Source organism: Dendropsophus ebraccatus, chromosome 2, assembly GCF_027789765.1.
Source record: "Dendropsophus ebraccatus isolate aDenEbr1 chromosome 2, aDenEbr1.pat, whole genome shotgun sequence".
NCBI lineage: Eukaryota > Metazoa > Chordata > Amphibia > Anura > Hylidae > Dendropsophus > Dendropsophus ebraccatus.
In genome coordinates, this window is record NC_091455.1 from 36,962,558 (window position 1) to 36,985,679 (window position 23,122).

Below are 23,122 nucleotides of genomic sequence, written 5' to 3' on the forward strand. Positions count from 1 at the left end.
AAAACCGATGAGGCCATTTTTAAAGCAGAATTATTTTTAGAATGTTTCATCCCAAATGTGTCACAAAAAATTACAGCACAAAAGTCTGTTATACAGACCGCAAGCTGACTATGTCACAGACTGAACTCTTGACCTCTTGTTTAGGAGCTCCCGGCATCATAATAAATTATGATTGATAGTTCCACAAAATGTCAAGAGTTCAGTCAGTGACATACAGACTATTATTTATATATATATATATATATATATATATATATATATATATATATATATATATATATATATATCTCACAGTTGTGTGCAGGTGAATGTCAATGAGATATTAAAGGGGTTATCCAGCACTACAAAAATATGGCCACTTTCGCCCCACTATTGTATCCAGTTCAGGTGCGGTTTGCAATTAAAGGGGTACTCCGGTGGGGAGGAGGTGGCCGAGGGCGACAACGTCCACTCACCTCCTCGGTTCCAGCGGTGGGTCCCGTAGCGCGGCGCTGCAGTCCCCGCTGCCCGGCCGCTTCCTGGTCTCTGACACGGGCTCGAGACGTGACGTTTCAAGTCCGCTCAGCCAGTAAGTGACAGAGGCGGGATCCCACCTATGTTACTGACAGGCTGAGCAGACTTGAAACGTCACATCTCGAGCCCGTGTCAGAGACCAGGAAGCGGCCGGGCAGCGGGGACCGGAGCGCCGCGATACACGGCCCGCTGCTGGAACCGGGGAGGTGAGTGGACGTCGTTGCCCTCAGCCAGCTCCTTCCCGGTCAGATCGGAAAAAAGCCCCCCCGCCGGAGTACCCCTTTAAGCTCCATTTACGTCAGTGGAACAGAGTTTCAAACCCCACCCAATCTGGAGACAGGTGTGGTACAAAGTGGCCATGTTTTTGTAGTGCTGGATAATCCCTTTAATGGTATAAAAATGCCAATTTTGGGGTGTGAAAGCTGCTTTAAGCCTTTGAGACAAAAAAAAAAAACCCACTGTGCACACATATCACCTTACAGTACACATCAGAGTGAGGAAAATAGTAAAAGTGGATCTGTCAGCTGTATGTGTTGGCCTCTGTAAGTGCAGCATATTACAGCTACAAGTTCCTTCACCTAGTAGCCATATTGGCTGTTCCATTCCTTACATAATGCAGCAGATACAATACAAAGAGGGAGTGCTGAAATTTACACCTCAATGGTCAATCTGGCAAATCTGTACTGGAAGGAGGTTAGGTTCCTGATCAGCACCAGTCCAGTCTGGCCTTGAGGTTGACCAGATAACATGCGCACAAGTCCTGTTAAACTAACAAAGCCCAGAGCCTCCCCGCAGCCCAGAGCCATGGAGAAATCTCCTTGGGTCACATAACCTAGAAGTAATCTAGCGCAGTGACGGGTGAGGTTAGGTAGAGGACTAGGCCAGAGCCCCAGCGTCAGATCGTCACTACATGAGGTCTTTTCTGCCGGATCGGTTTTCTCCTGTTCTGTCTCGACTTTCTTTTTCTTTTTGTCCTTCTTAAGCTGCAATACTTTCTTCTTGAAAAGATCGGCATGTTTGGGCTCCAGAGGACCCTGGAATGACTTGTCTTGTTGTAGGTGAAGTAAGTCCTGTTCGGAGGGTATGCAGATCAGGGAGTGGAGCTCAGGGCTGCCCTTTGTCAGCATTGATAGCCTGACCCACACTAATGCCCTTGGGAAGTCTGTGGGGATAGAGCCGAGCAGATGAGAGGGGTCTGGAGATTGATGATCGCCGGCTCTTTTACCTCCAGGACTGACTGGAGCCAGGCAGGCAGAAAGAGTCTTCAGGGTCTTTTTACTCCTAGTAGAAAATATTAAATAAGAGATTTGTAATTTACATTTATTAAAAAAAATCTTGAGTCTTCCAGTACTTATCAGCTGCTGTATGTCCTGCAGGAAGTGGTGCATTCTCTCCAGTCTGACACAGTGCTCTCTGCTGCCACCTCTGTCCGTGTCAGGAACTATCCAGAGCAGTAGCAAATGCCCATAGAAAACCTCTCCAGACTGGAAAAATACCACTTCCTGCAGGACATACAGATGCTGATAAGTACTGGAAGACTTAAGATTTTTTTTCTAATAGAAGTAAATTACAGATTTCTGGCACCAGTTTTGAAATGTAAAAAAAAAATTAGTGAACAATCCCTTTAAGGATTTAAAAATTCCACTAACCTTAGCACTGAGAAATCATTTCTATCCTCCGTAGCTTCCGCTAGCACGGTTTTCTTGCCTTTAGTTTTAGGATCAGCTGTCACAGGCTGCGTCTCCCATTCTCTGATCAGCTGCCCCCAGGGGCAACGAAAAGGGGCCAGAACTCCATGTTTGATGAAGTTTGTTCTCTTTGCAGGGGGACGGCTGGTGTAGACAACACAGTGTTATATTTGTTCATCATGACTAAAGATTCTCTAACAGTCTACTTGTAACAAAGTCTTAATAGCTAAAGAATACATGGACCCCCCAGTCAGTGACCTTCCAGCATCAGGTCTTACCTGTTGTATTTTTCCAGTAGCTGCCCCTCTGCCTCCTGTGCAGACTGGGCACCAGCTGGGGTGTCAGGAAAGTCACCGGGTACATTCAGAGACCCCATATACTGGTAATGCTGCAGTCCTTGCTGGAGACCCCCAACCCGCACACCTCTGTAAATCTGAGAATCACACATTATATTGCATAAGAGTAAATATTATAGATTTATACATATTTTATTGACTATAAAAGATAGATGAAGATGGCATAAAACTCACAAGAGGAATCCAGAAAGCCATTCCCCATCCTTTTGGAAGACAAATGTCCCATCCGCTGCCCCACCCTGGGCAATCTTTACCCGTCACCTTCCCAGGCTGCTGGATTAACAGGATGGGGATCTTGGCTTCACTATTACCAAGATCCAGCCTGGAACCCGGCACAAGCAGCTCACTTCTCAGTCGGTTAATTTCCTGCAACAGAACAGATTTCATGAGTTATATCCATAGGATTTATGATCACTATGAGAACTAGAGCAAAAAAAAACTCAACCATCTGAACCATAACACTCTGCATTTGATTACCGGCAGCTAAAGTTGGACGCAGCCCTAGGGAGTCATGGAAAACATGGATACAGCCTATGGGGGAGATTTATTAACCCCTTCAAGACCAAGCCTATTTGCACCTAAAAGACCAGGCTCATTTTTCAAAATCTGACCTGTCTCACTTTCATAGCTCAGTGATGCTTTAACGTATGCTAGCGATTCTGAGATTGTTTTTTCGTCACATATGGCACTTTATATTAGTGGCAAAATTTGGTCACTACTTTGTGTGTTTTTCGTGAAAAACATCAAAATATCATGAAAAATGAAAAAAAATTAGCATTTTATGAACTATGAAATTCTCTGCTTCTAAAAAAAGAAAGTCGTATCACATAAATTAGTTACTAAGTCACATTATGAATATGTCCTCTTTATTCTGGCTTCATTTCATAAACATATTTTACTTTTTTAGGGTGTTACGGGGCTTAGAAATTTATCAGCAAATTACCACATTTTCGTGAAAGTTTCCAAAACTGATTTTTTTAGGCACCAGTTCTTTTTTTAAGTTGATTTAGGAGGCTTGTATCCTGAAAACCCCCATAAGTGACCCCATTTTGGAAACTACACACCTTAAAGAATTAATCTAGGGGTATAATGAGCATTTTAACCCTACAGGGGCTGGAGGAAAGTATTCACCATTAGGCCGTAAAAAAATGAAAAATTAAAATTTTCCAAATAATATAAACGTTTAGATTAAAGTTTCTCATTTTCAAAAGAAACATGAGAGAAAAAGCACCCCAAAATTTGTAACGCAGGCTCTCTTGAGTACTACAGTACCCCATATGTGGGCATAAACCACTGTATGGGCACCTAGGAGGGCTCAGAAGGAAGGGAGCGCCAATTAGCTTTTCCATTACAGATTTTGCTGAAGAAGTTTCTGAGCGCCAGGTGCATTTGCAGAGCCCCTGTAGTGTCAGCAGAGAGAAAAAAACCCCATAAGTCACCCCATTTTGGAAAGTACACCCCTCAAAGAATTCATCTTGGGGTAGGATGAGCATTTTGACCCCACAGGTGTTGAAGGAAAGTATTCAAAATTAGACAGTAAAAATGAAAAACTTGAATTTTTCCAATAATATGTTCGTTTAGTTTGAAATTTCTCAATTTCACGAGGAACAATAGAAAAAAAAAAAAAAAAGTACCCCAAAATTTGTAACGCAGGTTCTCCTGAGTACAACGGTACCTCATATGTGGGCATAAACCACTGTATGGGCACACAGCCGGGCTCAGAAGGAAAGGAGCGCCAATTAGCTTTTTCAATGCAGATTTTGCTGAAGAAGTTTCTTAGCGCCAGGTGCGTTTGCAGTGCCCCTGTAGTGCCAGCGGAGTAAAATCTCGCCATAAGTCACCCCATTTTGGAAAGTGCACCCCTCAAAGAATTCATCTTGGTGTGTGGTGAGCATTTTGACCCCACAGGTATTAGAGGAAAGTATTCAAAAGTAGACAGTAAAAATGAAAAACTCGAATTTTTCCAATAATATGTTCCTTTAGTTTGAAATTTCTCAATTTCACGAGGAACAGGGGAGAAAATTCACCCCAAAATCTCTAACACAGGTTCTCCTGAGTAGAACGGTACCCCATATGTGGGCATAAACCCCTGTATGGGCACACAGCTGGGCTCAGAAGGGAAGGAGCGCCAATTAGCATTTTCCCTGCAGATTTTGCTGAAGAAGTTTCTGAGCACCAGGTGCGTTTGCAGTGCCCCTGTAATGTCTACAGAATAGACCCCCCCCAAAAGTCACCCCATTTTGGAAAGTACACCCCTCAAAGAATTCATCTTGCGGTAGGATGAGCATTTTGGCCCCACAGGTATTAGAGGAAAGTATTCAAAATTGGCCAGTAAAAATGAAAAACTTGAATTTTTCCAATAATATGTTGGTTTAGTTTGAAATTTCTAAATTTCACAAGGAACAGGAGAAAAAATGTTCCCCAAAATCTGTAACGCAGGTTCTCGTGAGTACAACGGTACCCCCATATGTGGGCATAAACCACTGTATGGGCACACAGCAGGGCTCAGAAGGGAAGGAGCGCCAATTTGCTGGAGCAAAAGCGCAGCTAGTAATAGTTATTAGAATAGCGCAGTTACTAACATAAAATTAAAAAAATTAGATTACAGGTAATGTGGGGTGGTTACGGTCAACATGGGGTGGTTAAGAGGCAACCTGGGGTGGTTACAGACAATCTGGGGGTGGTCATTGGCGACGTGCAGTGGTTGCGTGCAATCTGGGGGGGTTACATGTAATCTGGCATGATTACGGGCAACCTGGGGTGGTTATGCGCAACCTGCGGTGGTTAGGGGCAACCTGGAGGGGTTACAGACAATCTAGAATTGTTACGGATAGACTGAAGTGCTTATAGGTAATCTGGGGTGGGTACATGTAATTTGGGGTGATTACGGACAATCTGGAGGGGGTCACTGGCAACGTGCGGTGGTTACAGGCAATCTGGGGTGGTTAGGGGTAATTTGGGAGTAAACTGCAATTATTTCTATAATAAAAAGTGTGTGTTTTATTTTTTTGTATGTTTTTCACTTTTTGCACTTTTACACATTTATTTTCACTATATTACTATGATTACTGTGATATTTTCTATCACAGTAATCATAGTTCAATGACAGTAATCATAGTTCAATGACAGTAATCATAGTTCAATGACAGAGACCAAATTGGTCTCTGTCACCTTAAATTTTCAGAGATAGCTGGTTCTGACGCGCATGCGCACATCAGAACCAGCCAGGATGCCGAAGAGGAAGGACCTCCCAGGATCAGGGGAGTGTATGGTGAAGGGGGGGGGGGGGGGCAACGGACACATCACTTTTTACCCCCTCTCACCAATCATTCATGGGGACAGGGGACAAAAAGTGCTGGGGAGCACATGGCACAAGCGATCAGCGGTATATAGTATATACCGCTGATCGCTTGTACCAGGACCCCACAGGGGTGTCCCCGATCACTGCCCCATGCTCTCCGCTACCTCCGGTGGCGGAGAGCGTGGGGCTTTGATTCATTTTTACATTACCATCGCTGTGAACAGATATACTCTGTTCACAGCGATGGCGGCGGCCATCTTGGATCTGATGGCCACTGGGGGAGGGAGCGGATTAGTGATCGGGGCAGTAGGGGGGCTGATCTGGGGTCTGATTTTACTTATTTCATCTCCCCCCACCATGGATTCACGGTGGGGGGAGATGAAATGCAGCGGCGGCACCGGCCCGTATCGGCGGTCACTAAGGGGTTAATGGGTGTCAGCTGCGGGATCGCAGCTGATTCTCATTATCTCCGATGCTGTACTCAGATGAGAGCGGGATCGCTATCTCAGTAACTAAGTAACAGGAACGTATATATATATTCCTACTGCACGGGGTATGTGCAATAGGAACGTATATATACCAACAAAACAGTTATCACTGAACTCAAGGAGAACAGTGAAAAAAATTCCAATGAAGTACTCAATCAAGAGTCTCCACTGATGCCCCCAAAAATTTAAATATGCAAAACAGGAGTCCGTGGAGCCTCGGTTGCGAGTCTCAAAACACGGGATAGCCAGATATCACTAGCCTGTTGCCACGGGGTGCCTCCATGATGGGGAGAGCACCACACCACCCTGATAAATAGCCCCTTAAGTCCCACTCGGTTGTGAGTATTGGAACATAAATAGGGAAACACCAGGAACGTATATATACACATGTTACTGACGTGAAGGGGTTAAACATTGGGGGAGATTTATCAAACATGGTATAAAGTGAAACTGGCTCAGTTGCCCCTAGCAACCAATCAGATTTTACTTTTTATTCCTCACAGACTCTTCGAAAAATGAAAGGTGGAATCTGATTGGTTACATAGTTAATACGGTTGAAAAATGACACATGTCCATCAAGTTCAACCAAGGAGGGGATGGATACAGGGAAGGGGTGATAAGTTCTAGGGGTGCTAGGGGCAACTGGGCTAGTTCTACTTTACATCATGTTTGATAAATCTCCCCCAAAGTGCATTGTAAAGCACGCCCCTAAACATATTACCCTGCATTTACCTGCTCTGATATTTTATTATCAAGTACATGAGATCGAATATCAGGAGACCAGATGAGACTCTCCGTGCACTCCACAGGAACACCGCTCTGCGTCAGGGACCTCACTTTATCTCTGTCTGGAGAATCAGAAAACAGAGAGGGAAAACTCCATCCATCAACAAGCAAACTCTGCCAAGTTATGTGTCTCTATAGAGAGAAGTGGTAGGCATCAAACCGCTCAGTCACCTACAGGGAATCAAACCATCACCAGGAGATAGATAGATACTATATGGACAAAGATACTGGGGCACCTTATACCTACAGGTGTGTTCAAGACATCCCATTTTAATCTAAAGGCATTACAATGGAGGAAGTAATAGGAAGGCTTTCTATAAGAAGTTAGAGGTGTCTGTGGAGATTTCTGCCCATTCATCCAGAAGGACATTTGTAATATAAGACACTGATGTTGAATGGGAGGGTCTGACCTACAGTATCGATTCTAGTTAATCCTAAAGGGGCTCAGGCCAGGGCTCTGTATAGATCTGTCTAGTACTGTCCACAATATCTTTGTGCAATGCTATGCTGAAGCATTAAAGGGATTATCCAGCACTACAAAAACAAGGCCACTTTTCCCCCCTCTCTTGTCCCCAGTTCAGGTGCGGTTTGCAATTAAGTTCCATTTACTTCAATGAAACCCCACCCAATCTGGAGACAAGAGAGGGGGAAAAGTGGCCATGTTTTTGTAGCGCTGGATAACCCCTTTAAAGGGGTTAGAAAAACATTGGAAAAACATGGCCACTCTCTTCCAAAACAGCATCACTCTGGTCTCCAGTTTGGGTGCAGGTTTTGCAACTCCGTTCAATTGAAGTGAATGGAGCTTAAAGTGACAGGAGTTGATTGATGTTAGAACCGCTCCTCTGAGCCTCTGCATTCTTCTTAATTCGCTAATTGCCCCTATGCAAATTTGGGGTTTAAGAGCATTTGGGGGCGTCACGTGGTTCCGGGAGCACCACTCCGTCCCGCTCAGTCCGCCCACTCCCCTCCAGCTCGGCCAGCTAGCCCTCTCCGCCCACTATGCATATTCATATATGCATAGTGGGTCTTGTAACGGCGCGTGTGGATCGGGTGTCCTTACAAGCATTCTATCCCCAGCCCAGCGTGCTGTCATCTGCCACCTCACCTCCCGGGATCTGTGCTGCTGCAGAGGGGTCTGATGAGGCCTGTAATCCTGACCGAACACAGAAGCATCCCCACACGCCTCCTGCGATCATCATGGCAACCAGAGGCGCTTCAGTGTTCGGTTGGGATTATAGGCCTCATCAGACCCCTCTGCGGCAGCACAGATCCCTGGAGGTGAGGTGGCAGATGACAGGCACGCTGGGCTGGGGACAGAATGCTTATAGGGATACCCGATCCACATGCGCTTTTACAAGAACCACTACTATGCATAAATGAATATGCATAGTGGGCGAAGTGGGCAGACTGGGCAGGACGGAGTGGTGCTCCCGGACCCAGGCGATGCCCCAAATGCTCTTAAGCCCCAAATTTGCATAGGGGCAATTAGCGAATTTAAAAAGAATGCGGAGGCGCAGAGGAGCGGTTCCAACATCAATCAACTCCTAAGGTAATGGGCTTCTGTGGCATATCAGCAGAACCTGCTAATAGTGCCGCTTTAATTGCAAATCACACCAAAACTGAAGACAAGAGTGGTGCTGAGAGAAAGTGGCCATGTTTTTCTAATGCTGGATAACCCCTTTAAGGTTTCCCTTAACTGGAACTAAGAGGCTTAAGCCAACATTTGAGTAAACCCATAGGGATTCTCCACCAAACTTTACAGCTGGCACAATGCAGTCAGACAGGTAACATTCTCATGTTATTCTCCAAATCTAGCGATAGTATGCTTTACAGCACTCCCATCTGTGGTCTGGTGATGTAAGGCTTGCATGCTGCCGCTTGGCCAAGGAAACCTATGCAATGTAGCTCCCTCACTGGGCACAGTTTTTGTGATTATATTGCCAGACGGTGATTAGGCTCTGTAACTTTACATGGTCTCCCCTGTGTGAGTTGCTGTCGATCCTGAACGCTTCCACTTTTCAGTAATATCACGGACAGATGATTGTGGAATATTTAGAAGAAATACATTTCAGGAACTCACTTGTTGCAGCCCCGCTGGTATCTGTGAGCTCTTTATAACAAAGTTTGTAAAGCGTTTGACTGCATGGGTAGCGGCTGTATTTTATAAACCTGTAATAGGGATGAGCGAACCGAACCGTAACAAACTAGATTCCTTACGAACTTTGCAAAAAGTTTGGTTTGTCACTTATTGTATATTTTTCCATATGTATTTTTTCCATTGCTCATTAATTTTGTTTTATGAGACGGTCTTATTGATTCAGTAAACAGATTTATTATTATTAATTTGTATTTATTTATCATTATCTGTGACCTAGAGGACAGACTTTTGGGTTTTTATTTACTCATGATTATAAAAATGTTTCTTCTAATAATGCTATTGTGATAGCATCATTAGAAGAAACATTTGATGTTTTAATTAAAGTATTGATTATTACAGAAAGCTCTTTTACCGGCAATATGAATTAATGGCTTAATAGAGCTTCCTGTAATAATTTTTAATTAATAAAACACATTTTCATTGTAATTAAATTAAATTATTGAACAACAAAACTAATTTTAACGAATCCATACTTGTGCAATTAAATATACTGTAAAAAAATAATATATATATATATATATATATATATATATATATATATATATATATATATATATATATATATAACAGTATATTTAATTGCACAATGATGGATTTGTTTTAATTAAATTATTGAACAACGAAAGTGACTTTATTTACAACGAAAATGTGTTTTATTAATTAAATATATTAACCATTAGAGGCATCGGCAGTATTGCAGAGGATCGCTAACCCCGTAATGCAGATTCCTGTAATGCTGTTTCCCTGCTTTCCCAGATGCATTCCAGAGGTGTTTGCATCACTTTCTAAAGATGTCTTTGATTTTATTTGTTATTGTTATTTTAACCATATTCGTCAGCAGCCTCAGTATCGGTGAGTGACAGCGGGGCCCCGCTGTCTTGCAGTGATTAATGCTGAATGTTGGGGTGTCTTTGCTCAAGTTTATGGGGTGCCAAACGCGTTTCAGAGTACTTCTCTACTCCGTCAGTGGCAAAACTCTTAGCCACTGACAGAGTAGAGAAGTACTCTGAAACGCGTTTGGCACCCCATAAACTTGAGCAAAGACACCCCAACATTCAGCATTAATCACTGCAAGACAGCGGGGCCCCGCTGTCACTCACCGATACTGAGGCTGCTGACGTCAGAGACTTTTGAACAGACAAGCGCGCGCTTACCAGGGACGCTAGAGATTCGGCCTCCTGGAGTGGTGAGCGCTGCTTGTGCACCAAAATTCATCTTGCTAACTGCTTTTAAGACATTTGGATACATGATTTATCCCTTTTGAATGTGCCGCAACTAAGCAGTCATTACAAACGAAGCTCTTACAACAGAGCAAATACTGCAGTACGGCCGTGCACCAGGTAAGTTCAAGAGTTCACAAGTCAGCCCACACAAACAGGCTGTAATCAAAGTTTTACAACTGTAACTTTCTTTCAATATACACTTAACTGCTGAACCCTCCAAAAGTTGATACAACATATGGGATAACAATCCCCGTGCGCTTCTAGTGCCCTGCGCTGTCCATCCTGAACTAAGTGCTACCAAACTACTGTCCCCATCATTTGCCGGCTTCACTATCCATGATGGGAGTTGTATTCCACTACTGTTATTAAGGGTGATCTCTGCTCTTGTGAATGCATCTTTTGCTCATTAACTTTTATTAATATATTAGTACAATGATATAAGTAATCTATGCCAACTCATTTTTATATGTATTTTATCGCTCCTCTGGTAATTCATTTATGTTAACCATTATCTTATTATTGTATATTTTTCCATAAGTATTTTTTCCATTGCTCATCAATTTTGTTTTATGATACGGTCTTATTGATTCAGTAAATAACCGATTATTAATTTGTATTTATTTATCATTATCTGTGACCTAGAGGACAGACTTTTGGGTTTTAATTTACTCAGGATTATAAAAATGTTTCTTCTAATAATGTTATTGTAATAGCATCATTAGAAGAAACATTTGATGTTTTAATTAAAGTAAAGTATTGATTATTACAGAAAGCTATTTTACCAGCAATATGAATTAACGGCTTAATAGAGCATCCTGTAATAATTAATAAAACACATTTTCGTTGTAATAAAATTAGTTTTGTTGTTCAATAATTTAATTTAAACAAATCCATACTTGTGCAATTAAATATACTGTAAAAAAAAAAAATTATATACATATACACACACACACACATATATATATATTTATTTTAACAGTATATTTAATTGCACAATGATGGGTTTGTTTTAATTAAATTATTGAACAACAAGTGACTTTATTACAACGAAAATGTGTTTTATTAATTATAAATATAATAACCATTAGAGGAATCTACATTATTGCCGGTTTGCCGACTTTTTTTTCACTATTTTTGCACTTTGATTTTTTCCACTTTTTTCATTGTAATAGCAACTGCAACTACACAAAACTATACCATATCACACTCCCACTATTGTAGCTGCAATTATTCAGCCGTTCTTGCAAGGTTCATTTTCGGTTCCGTTCGTAAGAATCCGAACTTCAGGGAAGTTCGGGGGATCAAACCGGACCGAACTTTTCAAAAGTTCGCTCATCCCTAACCTGTAACAATGGGACTAAAGGGTGAGTTCACACAGACAGATTTATCTGACAGATTTCTAAAGCCAAAGCAAGGAATGGACTATAAACAGAGAACAGGTCATAAATGAAAGACTGAGATTTCTCCTCTTTTCAAATCCATTCCTGGCTTTGGCTTCTAAAATCTGTCAGATAAATCTCTGTGTAAACGCACCATAACTGAAACACCAGAATTGTATAAGAACTGTGCCCAATACTTTTGCCCATACGGTGTATATTATATTTTACCTGCACACAAATGTGACGACCAGGAATAAAGCACATGTAACACACACATAAGCAACAACATAGTAATGTCTGAAATAACACATTGTTGTAGGCCTTGCCAGGATTTGAACCTGGGTCATCTGTATGGAAAGACAGAGGCTCCCGCCGAGCACAAGGCCAGTAGAGAAACAAAAAGGCAAAGGAACAGGATTCTCATAGTATGGTAGAGTGTTAGGGGGTTCACCTGCATAGTTTTCTAGATTTAGAAAAGATTTTGTCCTCTTATTGGGCAGGTTCAGTCTTGGATCCCCAACAGTAAGGGCCAAAATAGTCCCAGGCGGCACCTGTGCTGGAGACTCTATGCCTGGAAAGAGACACAACAACAGGTTTATATAGGATTGCAGATGTCCAAACATATATAGGAAATTTTATTAAGAACATAAATAAAAAGAGTACGTTATGATGCATATTGGGACGTCTCTAAAGAAGTTGCAATATATAACTGGGGATTTTTAACTATTATATAGCTGCTTTCCTTCAGAAACACTACTACATGTCCACAGGTTTTGTCTCCCGCTGCATCTCACAGAGCTGAACTGCAATACCAGATTCAGCCTGGGGACATGGATGGCACTGTTTTTTTTAGAAGGAAGCAGCCATAAAAGAGACTTACACCAGGTCCATGGGAAAAAAATTCTACTATTAAATGTTTTTTCTAATACTAATGTGCACTTCACCTTACACCATTTTGATGCAGTGTATTAAAATTTAATTTTTTTTTTCTCTCAAAATTTCAGCAAGAACAGAGAGATGGATCCTCTGCCAGGCTCTTTATTTTATTTTTTTTTAACCTGCCCAACTTCCTGTTCATCATCTTCCCTCTCACTCATTCACAGCTCCATAAGCACTGCATAGTACACTGATGGGGACTCTATCGCCTCCTACTCAAACTCACCATAGAACCCAGGCCAATGAGCATGCATGCATGCTGCCTGCACATGCTCCAAGCTACACAGAGCCTTTCTGGACCTCTATGTATGTGACATCAGTGACACGCATGCTGGAACACCCAAAAGGCACTGCTTCTGACAGGTGAATGGAATAGTCAGCGACAACAGAAATGGGATGAGCGGCCCATTCGATAGCACATCTGATAATCACAGAACACAGCCAATGTGCAAAAAACATAAGTGCCCAAGATTGCCCCTTAGCACTGCAGATAATGCAGCCACCACCCCTAGGTGTCAGAATAGGACTACCTGGGAATTACTTGTAAGAAGGAAACTAGATGGAGGAAGTTCTGTATTAAATGCAGTCACCTAATAGCAGTCTTGTGTACATGGAGTGGGCTGTCTAAATATTGCAGGTGACCCAATACTTCTGGACACATACAAATCTGAGACAGTATAGGTTATATTTAAAGGGGGTATTATAATTAAATGAAGTCCTGACATGTCAATAGATGTCAACAGGAGAGATGCTTGGTAGAGGACAGTCAGCAATGATGTGTACATATTTGTATATATAGATCAGTCTAAGTTATGGAAACCTTTTCTCCTGACGTGTCTGTCTGACAATGCTAGAAGCAAAAAGTTGAATGGAAAAACTATACAATTTGTATTAATTATTTTTATAATAATTATCATACAAACAAGCATATACATAAAATATAAAACATAAAAATATTACCTTTTAGTAACTTAAACAGGGATTCCTGATTGTTATGACGGAGAACGTTATCTGGACTTCTACAATAAGCTGCCCACCAGCCGTGCGGGCCTGAATCTTCAGTGTCCTGTGATGGAAGTCATATAAATGGTATTAGAGAAACCAATAGTCTGATATTGTTAGGATTGTACAGAATACAAAAGTACAGGTAATGAAAACTGGATGGAGCAGAAAAAGCAAAAATCTATTAGAAATGTTTACTCTGGTGTCCCCCAAACTTGTGCTTGGAGAACCAAAAGTTGGGAACATGCTACTGCACTGCAATGCTATCACCTATGTCAGGTAGAAACACTAATAGAGTCAATAACCCCCATCCTCTTACCTTATGAAGCGGGGCAGCATGCAGAGCGTCACCTAGCACACAGTTAGACATTGGGCCAACAAGTCTATATCGTACAATCTCCATTGTCAGATCCCTGAAAGGAAAAACAGGAGTCAATTGCCATTGATTGCAGCTAAGCTGCACAATGTTCGTCAAACTCAATAAATCCTAAGCAAGTAGAATGATGTCACATTAGATAGTAAATCCCACCACAATACCAGTCAACAAGTTATGCGCTATCCCCGGGATGGAACTTTTTCAGATGCCGGGAGTCAAATGCCGAAGGTTCAGTTTCAGAAAACTTTGCCGAACCTGAACAGTTTTGCAACTCTACTCAACATTAGTGACAAATCTAGTTTCTATATTAGCTCTAACAACTCAGGACATAGCCCACTAGCCACAACCTCATGCTTCCCATACTCTCATAGCCAACCTCTAGCTGCTTAGGTAACTAGTAGTCTAGTAGTTGTGGTTATACATCTTTCCCTTAGGCTTGTATTACACAGCTTGACTCCTGCCCCAATCCTTTACATCAGAGCTCATCCACCAAGCCTATTATACCGCTAGGCATCAGGCAGTAAGGACTGTATCGTACAGCTATCATTCACAGACCATACATGTCACAGAGGACTTACTGAGCTTTCCCCAGTATCTGCTTCTATGGCTTTAGCTACATCCACAATAAAAAAATAAAAAAATAAAAAATAAAAAAAAAGTCTGTACCATTACCAAGATATCAAAGTGCAAAGTTATATGTTGTTGTTTATGGCCAATAAGAATAAATGTGCACATTGAGCAGTCAGGGTACTTGGATGTCAGGAATAGGTTAAGTGACAGAACATGGATCACTTCTTGTACATACCGGATGGTAATGCTGGGTTGTGTTGAGGTCCAATAATAAGGGTCAGGGGAAGCCCTTGTTCCATCACCAATGATCTTTTTGACAGGAACAGCTGTCTCTCCATCTTTATTCTGCAATTTCCTCTTCCTCCCTGCACCAGTTACACTTGCCACTGGCTCTTGCTTCGGAGGAGGTGGAGGCGGTGCTGGCTCCGGGATACACACAAAATTGTCAGGTTTGTCTTCACACGCACATACAAGCCGGAGCTCCTTTAAGACATCCTGACAAAAAGAAATCGTCACATGATGAAAATAAATCTAGTGATAAATAACAGCACAAAGCAGCAGCATCATACCAAGAACTCCTGTTTCCTCTCACTCAAAAACAAACTAGTAGGTCTGTACTGGCCCTCTTACATAGGCCAATTGCCACAGCATGCGAGCGCCAAACTCTGATCAGTGTACATTAGCTGGGACTTTACAATTAAGGTAAAGGGGCCTAACAGGAAAATTGCAATCCCCACGGAGGCAACGTTGAGGGGAATGGTTATAATCAGAGCACGGTTGAGTCGTGTGTAATATTTGAACCTCGTGGACTATTAAGCTGCATTCATGTAGTATATGCATAGATACTTTTATCCATACTAGGCTTTGCTTGTTATTCTCTGTGCAACCTAATGAATAAAATTTGCTCACAATTAGAGATGAACGAATCTTGAGCATGTCCAGGTTCGTCCAAACAAGAGCGCGCAATATTTTATTACCAGTGGCTGCAGAAGATGAATGCAGCCCTAGGAAGTCCTGGAAAACATGGATACAGCCTATGGCTGTATCAATGTTTTACAGGCAGCATATAACTTTAGCCACTACTAGGTCTTGGATCCACAACACCCTCCATTGCTGATACACAGGTTTGTGGCAGGGATGTGTGATAGGCGTACTGGTGCCTTACTGCCAACCTCCCCCCCCCCATGTCCTTGTGATGCTGCATACTCTATGTATATTTTTCCCCCCTCATGTTACTGCCGATTGGTTGTATTAACCATTTACATGTTACCTGTTACATGGTTTGAGCACTTGCACTTTAACTGTATATATACTTATTGATTTTTATTCTATGTGTAGGGGGGAACATTGTATGATGGCAACATCACTATACTAGATATATTCATTTGGGGGTGTCCTGGGATCCCATTGTTCGCATTTGTGTGGTCATAAGTGTCCTTCTTGTAACAAATTCTTTTCATGTGACATCACACAGACCCAAGTGTTGTTGCCTGGGTGTTTTTTTATATCTTTTAAAACAAATAAATATTCATATTTTCCCTATAAACGCTTCCCTTTTGTTTGTAGATATTGTGCGTTGGGATTTTTTTCTTTGTTAATTACATAATACCACAGGCAGAGGTGAAAAATGACATGGATTAATGCTGCCAAGTAGACTCTCTCCTGCAGTTAGCACAGTACTTTATCAACAATAATCTGAACAGCATCTGAGGCAGCTTGGTATCCATGAACAGTACATAAGGGTATAGGCCACTGCCATACTCTTCTTACAGCTGCTTATCTCCCTGAGAACAAAAGGAACAGACAGCTGAAAATAAAATCTGCCTGATCGTTCTCTGCCCCAAAATCACTTATTAAAGTTGGAAGGCCTCATACACCTTAGAGCACAGGTGTCAAACTTTCGGCCCTCTTTCGGCAACTTTCGGCAAGTTCAGCCGACATATATACGACCCGCTTATAAATAATACATATTACTATAGTAAAGAAGCGGCTTGGAATACACATGACCGAGCTTGCATCTTATTACCGCTTTAAGGGTGGGATGCATCCATATCCAAAGCTGCCTCTTATCACATGCAGTTTCTGAAGTGCTTCTGGGCTTCCAGATAAAGGTGACATGGCCCAGCGCCTCCTTTGGGTATTTATCAGCTTTGTAGAGGACCAGGGAGCCCTGACGTTTCCCAGATATACACGGAGCAGCCATAAATGTTGGACCTGAGAGCAACACAAATAGACACATGTGCAAAAAAATTACAATCATTTAAAATATGAAACTCCCAAGAGACATTACAAAGGCTGAGGTCACACTTATATGGTTTCTGCCCCACTTTCGACTGAGCTCCACACGGGACAGGAACCAATGTGCATAAAGACAAACTCTATAAAGGGCTGTGGAATATGTTGGTGCTATAACAATATACTAGAAACATCTATTCAGAACACATCAATCAATACCTGTATCTATACTGCAGAGTCTTGACAGCGCCACCAAGAGATCTTCCTCCTTACCCATTAACTCCACACAACAGTAGTAAGACAGATCCTAGACAAAGCAAGAAACATGGGTCACCAAAGTGTAAACAAGGAAACAGACTTGGTGACTTCTTTTGGTAATGTTGGTAATGTTGTTACTTGCTTGTTTTAAAGCGGTTGTTCAAAAAACATTTTTTCTGGTGCCAGAGATTTGCAATTTACCTCTATTAAAAAAATCTCCAGTCTTCCAGTACTTAGCTGCTGTATGTCCTACAGGAAGTGGTGTATTCTCTCCAGTCTGAAACAATGCTCTCTGCTGCCACCCCTGTCCATGTCAGGAACTGTCCAGAGCAGTAGAAAATCCCCATAGAAAACCTCTCCTGCTCTTCAGACTGGAAAGAATAAAACTTGCAGCAGGACATACTGCGGCTGATAAGTACTGGAAGACTTGAGATTTTTTAAGAGAAATAAATTACAAATCTTTGGCACCAGTTGATTTGAAAGAAAAGTTATTTTGTTGGTGAACTACCCCTTTAAACTAATTTAAACTGCATTAAAATAACTGTAATAGCGCTGGTAGAAATGAACATGTATTTATTGAAAGCCACTGCACCCTTTGTATGCCATTCCTTTTTAGAGTAATGGTGATAGGTATATAATAGGAGTTTTAACAGAGGTGACATTGTAATAGAGCCATCAGTTCACTGTAACCAACACTGCTGAAGAGAAAGAGGACGCTTTGCTCACCTATACAATACTTACCTGTAGTAGACAGTGATTAGACATGGCTCGGTAACACACTCTATAACTCTTCATTGTAGGCCGGTCTGCCAAGCAGTACCCCCACTTCTTTAGCATGTGGAAGCGCTTGGTGTACCATATGTGCGTCTCCAGCCAGATGTTCTTCCTCTGCCTTCTATTAAACTCCAAAAGAAGATTCCCATGGCGTCTCCTTGCTTTACGGCATTTGCTTTTTGACTGTTCTTTCTTTTGGTGTACAGTCTTCTCCATCTAAAAACACACACATGGTAAAATGTCTAAGATTTGGAAGTGACAGAAAGAAAACCTTTAAAAAGCTGGAGGTTTGGGGGTGTCCAAGAGTTAAAGCGGCACTATCAGCAGGTTCGGGCCAGTGAACCTGCTGACATGCGCCAGCCGCTATTTACCATAGGACCTCAGTGTCAGTCTTCATAATCCTGTGGGGTCCGGTACTGGGCCGATTTTATCATTTCCAATATGCTAATTAACGGTTTCTCAGCATTTGGGGCGTTCCCCGTCTGCCTGGATGCACCCGCTCGGCCCGTCTAGCCTGCCTACTATGCATATTCATATATGCATAGTTAAGCCGCTTGTTACTGCGCATGTGCAGGGAGCAGCTCGTAACAAGCGGCCTAACTGTGCATATATGAATATGCATAGTAGGCGGGCCGGGAGGGGCAGGCTAAGCGGGCGCTCTGGGTAGATGGGGAACGCCCCAAATGCTCGGAACACTCTAATTAGCATATTGGAAATCTGCCCAGTACCGGACCCCACAGGATTATGAAGACCGACACTGAGTTCCTATGGTAAATAGCGGCTGGCGCATATCAGCAGGTTCCCTGGCCCTGATGATGCTTTAACTCTTGCCTGTAGTTTCTATGAGAAGACAGTGAGATTGACATCCTGCTGCGGGTGTGTAAGGAGACTGCCCCATCAACCCTCCGCCCTGTCGCAGCGCACTGATTGGCTTAGCGGGATGTCGAGACGCCGGGAACGCCCAAGGCAAGCCGGAGCAGGTACAGTATGCTCTGGCCGGCGGGGGGGGGGGGTTAATGGGGCGGTCTCCTTACATACTCGCAGCGGGATGTCAATCCCACTGCAAGTATGTCTTTTCATAGAAACTACAGGCAATGGATCCACAGCAGATTTTGAATTCACAGCGAGAAATCTGCTGTGGATCCACCCTGTGTGTTTGTACCCTATAGGGCATCTTGAAAACTACTTTTTACAACTTATAGTATTAGTAGGAGAAAAAATAATTTATAGCCTATTCACATGATGGAAAGATTTTAATGGTGGACTTTGCAAGCACCAGGTGGAAATATGTTATGAATCTGACCCTGCAAATCCACAGTACAACCATGGCGGAAACACAAGGCTCACTCTCAGATTCCTTGCTGTTGGATGGAACATGGCCTAATACTACTAAATCTAAGATAGGAGGGGAGAAAAAACAAAAACACAAGAAATTGACACGCACCTCTTTTTTTGCAATCTCGCGTAGTCTTCTGGGCAGGCGTTTAATGTTGTGCCCCATGGCTCTCCTGCGCATGTGTCTGGGTAAAGACTGAAACACCAGGGAATTGGAAGATTTCTGGGAGACGGCCCTCATCATGGCACTGATTTCCGCAGCTCGGGCCTGAGCAAACATTGCAGCTGGGGAATAAGCACCAAATGTTACGGAGAGAAGAAGACAGACGAGCTGTTATGCAATGCTCATTACTTTTATGGGACCCCCAAAAGTCACCAAGTGTGAGCATTTATACATGATGTGTTCTAGAGAGCTATATATGATACAATGCTGTGACAAACCTCAGCTCGCACAGTATGTCAATGTGTCTCTGCAATACGCTTTATGATAATGCAGCTTAGTTACTGCAGGTTATAGGGAAGCAACAACAAACAACAACATGTAAGAAGACAGGCATGTATACAAAGACTTACCTGTCACATATTTAGGAATTGGCTGTGGTTCACTTGGTCCTCCCCATCCTCTACCGCCCCTGGAGTGGAAATGAGACTGGTGGCCGCCCCTTTGCTGCTGCCCAGAGGAGCCAGGGCCACCGCCTAAAATAATCAAGAACCAGGTCATAAACGCTGTAAAGTAAAAAGTAAAGTACCAATTCTTTTGCATGCTATTGTTACTCCTCCCTTACAGTTTCTTCTGTTTCAAAAGATTGTGGCAAAAAAAAAAAAATACAATACAGAGTGACCATTTTGTCCAATCTCCACACTCCAGTGATATTCTGCCCACACCAATGCTACATGGCGGCCAACAGCAGTCAGGTAATGTCACATTCTCCCAACATAAATATTTATACACTTTTATGTATCTGATTATAAGGGCTCGTTCCCACTGAGCAAAAGCAGCTGAATTTCAGCGCTGAATCAGCGCTGAAATTTCAGTCGTTAAAATAGGTGCAGAGCTAATTTCCATTGTGTTGAATGGAAATTCTGCTCTGCAGTTCACACAGTGGAATTTCCGCACTGAACTAATCCGCTTTCCGCCAGAAGAATGAACATGTTCATTCTTCCGCTAGCGGAAGCCTATACAAATCAATGGGGCTCTGATTTTCTGTTTTAGCGCGGAATACGCGCGTATTCAGCGCGGAATACAAGCGGAAATTACTCGCTGAATCAGCGCGGAAATGGGGAAAAGGGGGGGGGGGGAGGAGGATTCTAGTATATGTTCTGGTATAGTCTAGTTTACTCACCAAATACTCGCTGAATTTCAGCGCTGAATGCATGCGGATTCAGCGCGGATTCCTCGAGTATTCCGCGCTGAATTTGTCAAGAGCTGATTACGAGCTGAACACTTTCCTAGCAGAATACGCAGGGATTCTGCTTACATTCTGCTCGGAATTCAGCGTCAGTTGATTTCAGGCGGAAATATTTCCTTGCGTAATCCGCTCCTTTTGCTCTGTGTGAACGTAGCCTTAAGGACCCCACCAATGACAAGATCAAGGTCAAGTAAATAGATGATGAATGGGTAACCACAGACAAGGAGTTTCAGGTCTCCCAAATGAGAATGGAGTCAAGTAGCATGCGATGCTGATCCATTAAAGTGGGAGACATGAGACCTCCATTTTTGCTATATTGGAAGAACTGTCGATCAATCATGGCAGAGAAGAATGGGGGATGACGGAGGCATGCATGCTGCAGCTCAGCTCTATCTATACTCTACAAAAATTATAAGAAAGTTATCATTGTACAACTCTGCAAACAGCCACCGGCTAACACATAAGTATCGTTTGCTTTATCTCCCTGTCAGCCATCTGCCCATATCTACGCCTCTAAACAATATACGTATAGAGCTGGCAAATTCCCTTTAGACATACTGGCAGAAAAGCCCCTTTAATAGAGATGAGCGAACCGGGTTTGGGTTCGAGTCCATCCGATCCCGAACGTTCGGTATTTGATTAGCTGGGGCTGCTGAACTTGGATAAAGCTCTAAGGTTGTGTGGAAAACATGGATACAGCCAATGACTATATCCCTGATTTCCACATAGCCTTAGGGCTTTATCCAACTTCAGCAGCCACCGCTAATCACATGCCGAATGTTCGGGTTCGGATGGACTCCAGCATGCTCCAGGTTCGCTCATCTCTACCCTTTGACTGTTAAGGACCATCTGCATCACAAGTGGTTTTCACCTCGATGTGGTTGAAAGGAACCCCGTCCGCCATGATGAGGACGTCCATCACTCTCATCCAGGGTCACATTGGAGGGCTGATTTCGCATCCGTTTTGAATATTTCCTTTCTTTTGCCGTAGACATGACTTCATTCGGTGGGTGACACACTGCAAACAAAACAATCACGCAGATTACTGAACAGAATCATGTAAATGGCAGAAGCAAGGACTAAGGAACACTACAAGGGCTGCATTCATATATGCAGTTTTGATACAGTGTTTTGGAACCAATAAAAGAAGACGAAGAAGAAATAGTTGTCTCCAGAGCAGGAAAGGTTTCAAATGGGAATCTGCTGCTGCTGCTGCTCTGGACAGCTCCTGTCTTGGACAGAGGTGGCAGCAGAGAGCACTGTGTCAGACTGGAAAGAAAACAATATTTCCTGCAGGACATGCAGCAGCTGATAAGTATGGGGAGTCTTGAGATTCCTAAATAGAAGTAAATTACAAATCTAATTAACTTTTTGAAACTGGATGATCTGAAAGAAAAAGAATTTCGCTGAATAACCCCATTAAGAAGAAACAGTGCCACATCTGTCTTCAGGTTGTGTGGAGTATGACAACTCACCTCCAATTACAGTGTGCTGCAGTATTACACACAGACTGTGCTCAAGGGTGGCGCTGTTCATGCAACAAGAAAGCAGCCATGTTCTGTCTCATCTTAGATAAACCCTTTAAATGACTGATAACAGGGAACAACAGACTCCATGACAACGCGAGATATATTGCTACACTGCTATAGAGGTGTAACGCAATATCTGGGCTCCTACTATATGCTGCAAGAGACCCAGTGAATGGAACGGAACTCACCACAGCAGCCGGGTAACCAGCACCGAGCACCCGAACTTCCAGGTTCAGTGGCTGCACTTCACTCACACGTGGAGGAGGCGCTCTGCGTTCCAAGCCTCGTTCTAGAACTCCAGCGGAGACTTTGATTGGAGGGTTTGGAGGCGGCGTAATTACGTCATTAGAAAGTTGCCCTGGGAAATCTGAGCAGTAAGTCAATGCGCATGCGCCGTGCCCATGTGAAAGTTAGTCTCTGGACTGTAGAAAGTCTAAAGTGCTGGAAGCGTCAGAGAGAAGACAAACAAGTGTCAGCTATGGCGTCCGTGGTCAGAAGGATCATCTGCAGCGCTAAGGCCCCGGCTGCCATCGGCCCATACAGGTAATGCTTCTATATAAGGGGAGGGCTGTCACTGTGCACCTGCTGCTGCTGTCAGTGACAGCCTCCTCCTGTATGCATGTGTCCAGACCTCTCCTAGGGGGGTGTTGGCTATATACAAAGAGGAAGAATATCTATAAGGATTGTTAGGAAGTTAGAAGCTAAGGCTGTGTTCACACAGCAAAGTAATAACAAAATACGGCTGTAAAAAAAAGTGTAAAACGGACATAATTATATATATAATATATATTTTTATAAAAATGGCC

At 42.8% G+C, this 23,122-nt stretch overlaps 2 protein-coding genes across 2 annotated transcripts in view; one reads left to right on the top strand and one right to left on the bottom strand.

The window, feature by feature from the left end:
• Positions 1 to 784: 784 nt before the first annotated feature.
• Positions 785 to 22,571, bottom strand: POP1 (POP1 homolog, ribonuclease P/MRP subunit). Its single transcript, XM_069959886.1, has 16 exons — positions 22,505 to 22,571; positions 21,659 to 21,805; positions 19,952 to 20,074; positions 19,488 to 19,663; positions 18,011 to 18,259; positions 17,231 to 17,318; positions 16,803 to 16,990; positions 15,012 to 15,271; positions 14,150 to 14,243; positions 13,789 to 13,894; positions 12,344 to 12,463; positions 7,079 to 7,194; positions 2,732 to 2,923; positions 2,480 to 2,634; positions 2,163 to 2,345; positions 785 to 1,794 (listed from the first exon to the last, which is right to left on the bottom strand). The coding sequence occupies exons 2-16, from the start codon at positions 21,780 to 21,782 to the stop codon at positions 1,164 to 1,166; spliced, it is 2,805 nt and encodes a 934-aa protein (XP_069815987.1). The 5' UTR covers positions 21,783 to 21,805; positions 22,505 to 22,571; the 3' UTR covers positions 785 to 1,163.
• A 112-nt stretch (positions 22,572 to 22,683) lies between these two features.
• Positions 22,684 to 23,122, top strand: part of RIDA (reactive intermediate imine deaminase A homolog) — a 41,058-nt gene continuing 40,619 nt past the window's right edge. Inside the window, exon 1 of the mRNA XM_069959887.1 lies at positions 22,684 to 22,859. Within this exon, the coding sequence (XP_069815988.1) occupies positions 22,699 to 22,859 (161 nt within the window). The 5' untranslated portion in view covers positions 22,684 to 22,698. The remainder of the gene's footprint in view (positions 22,860 to 23,122) is intronic.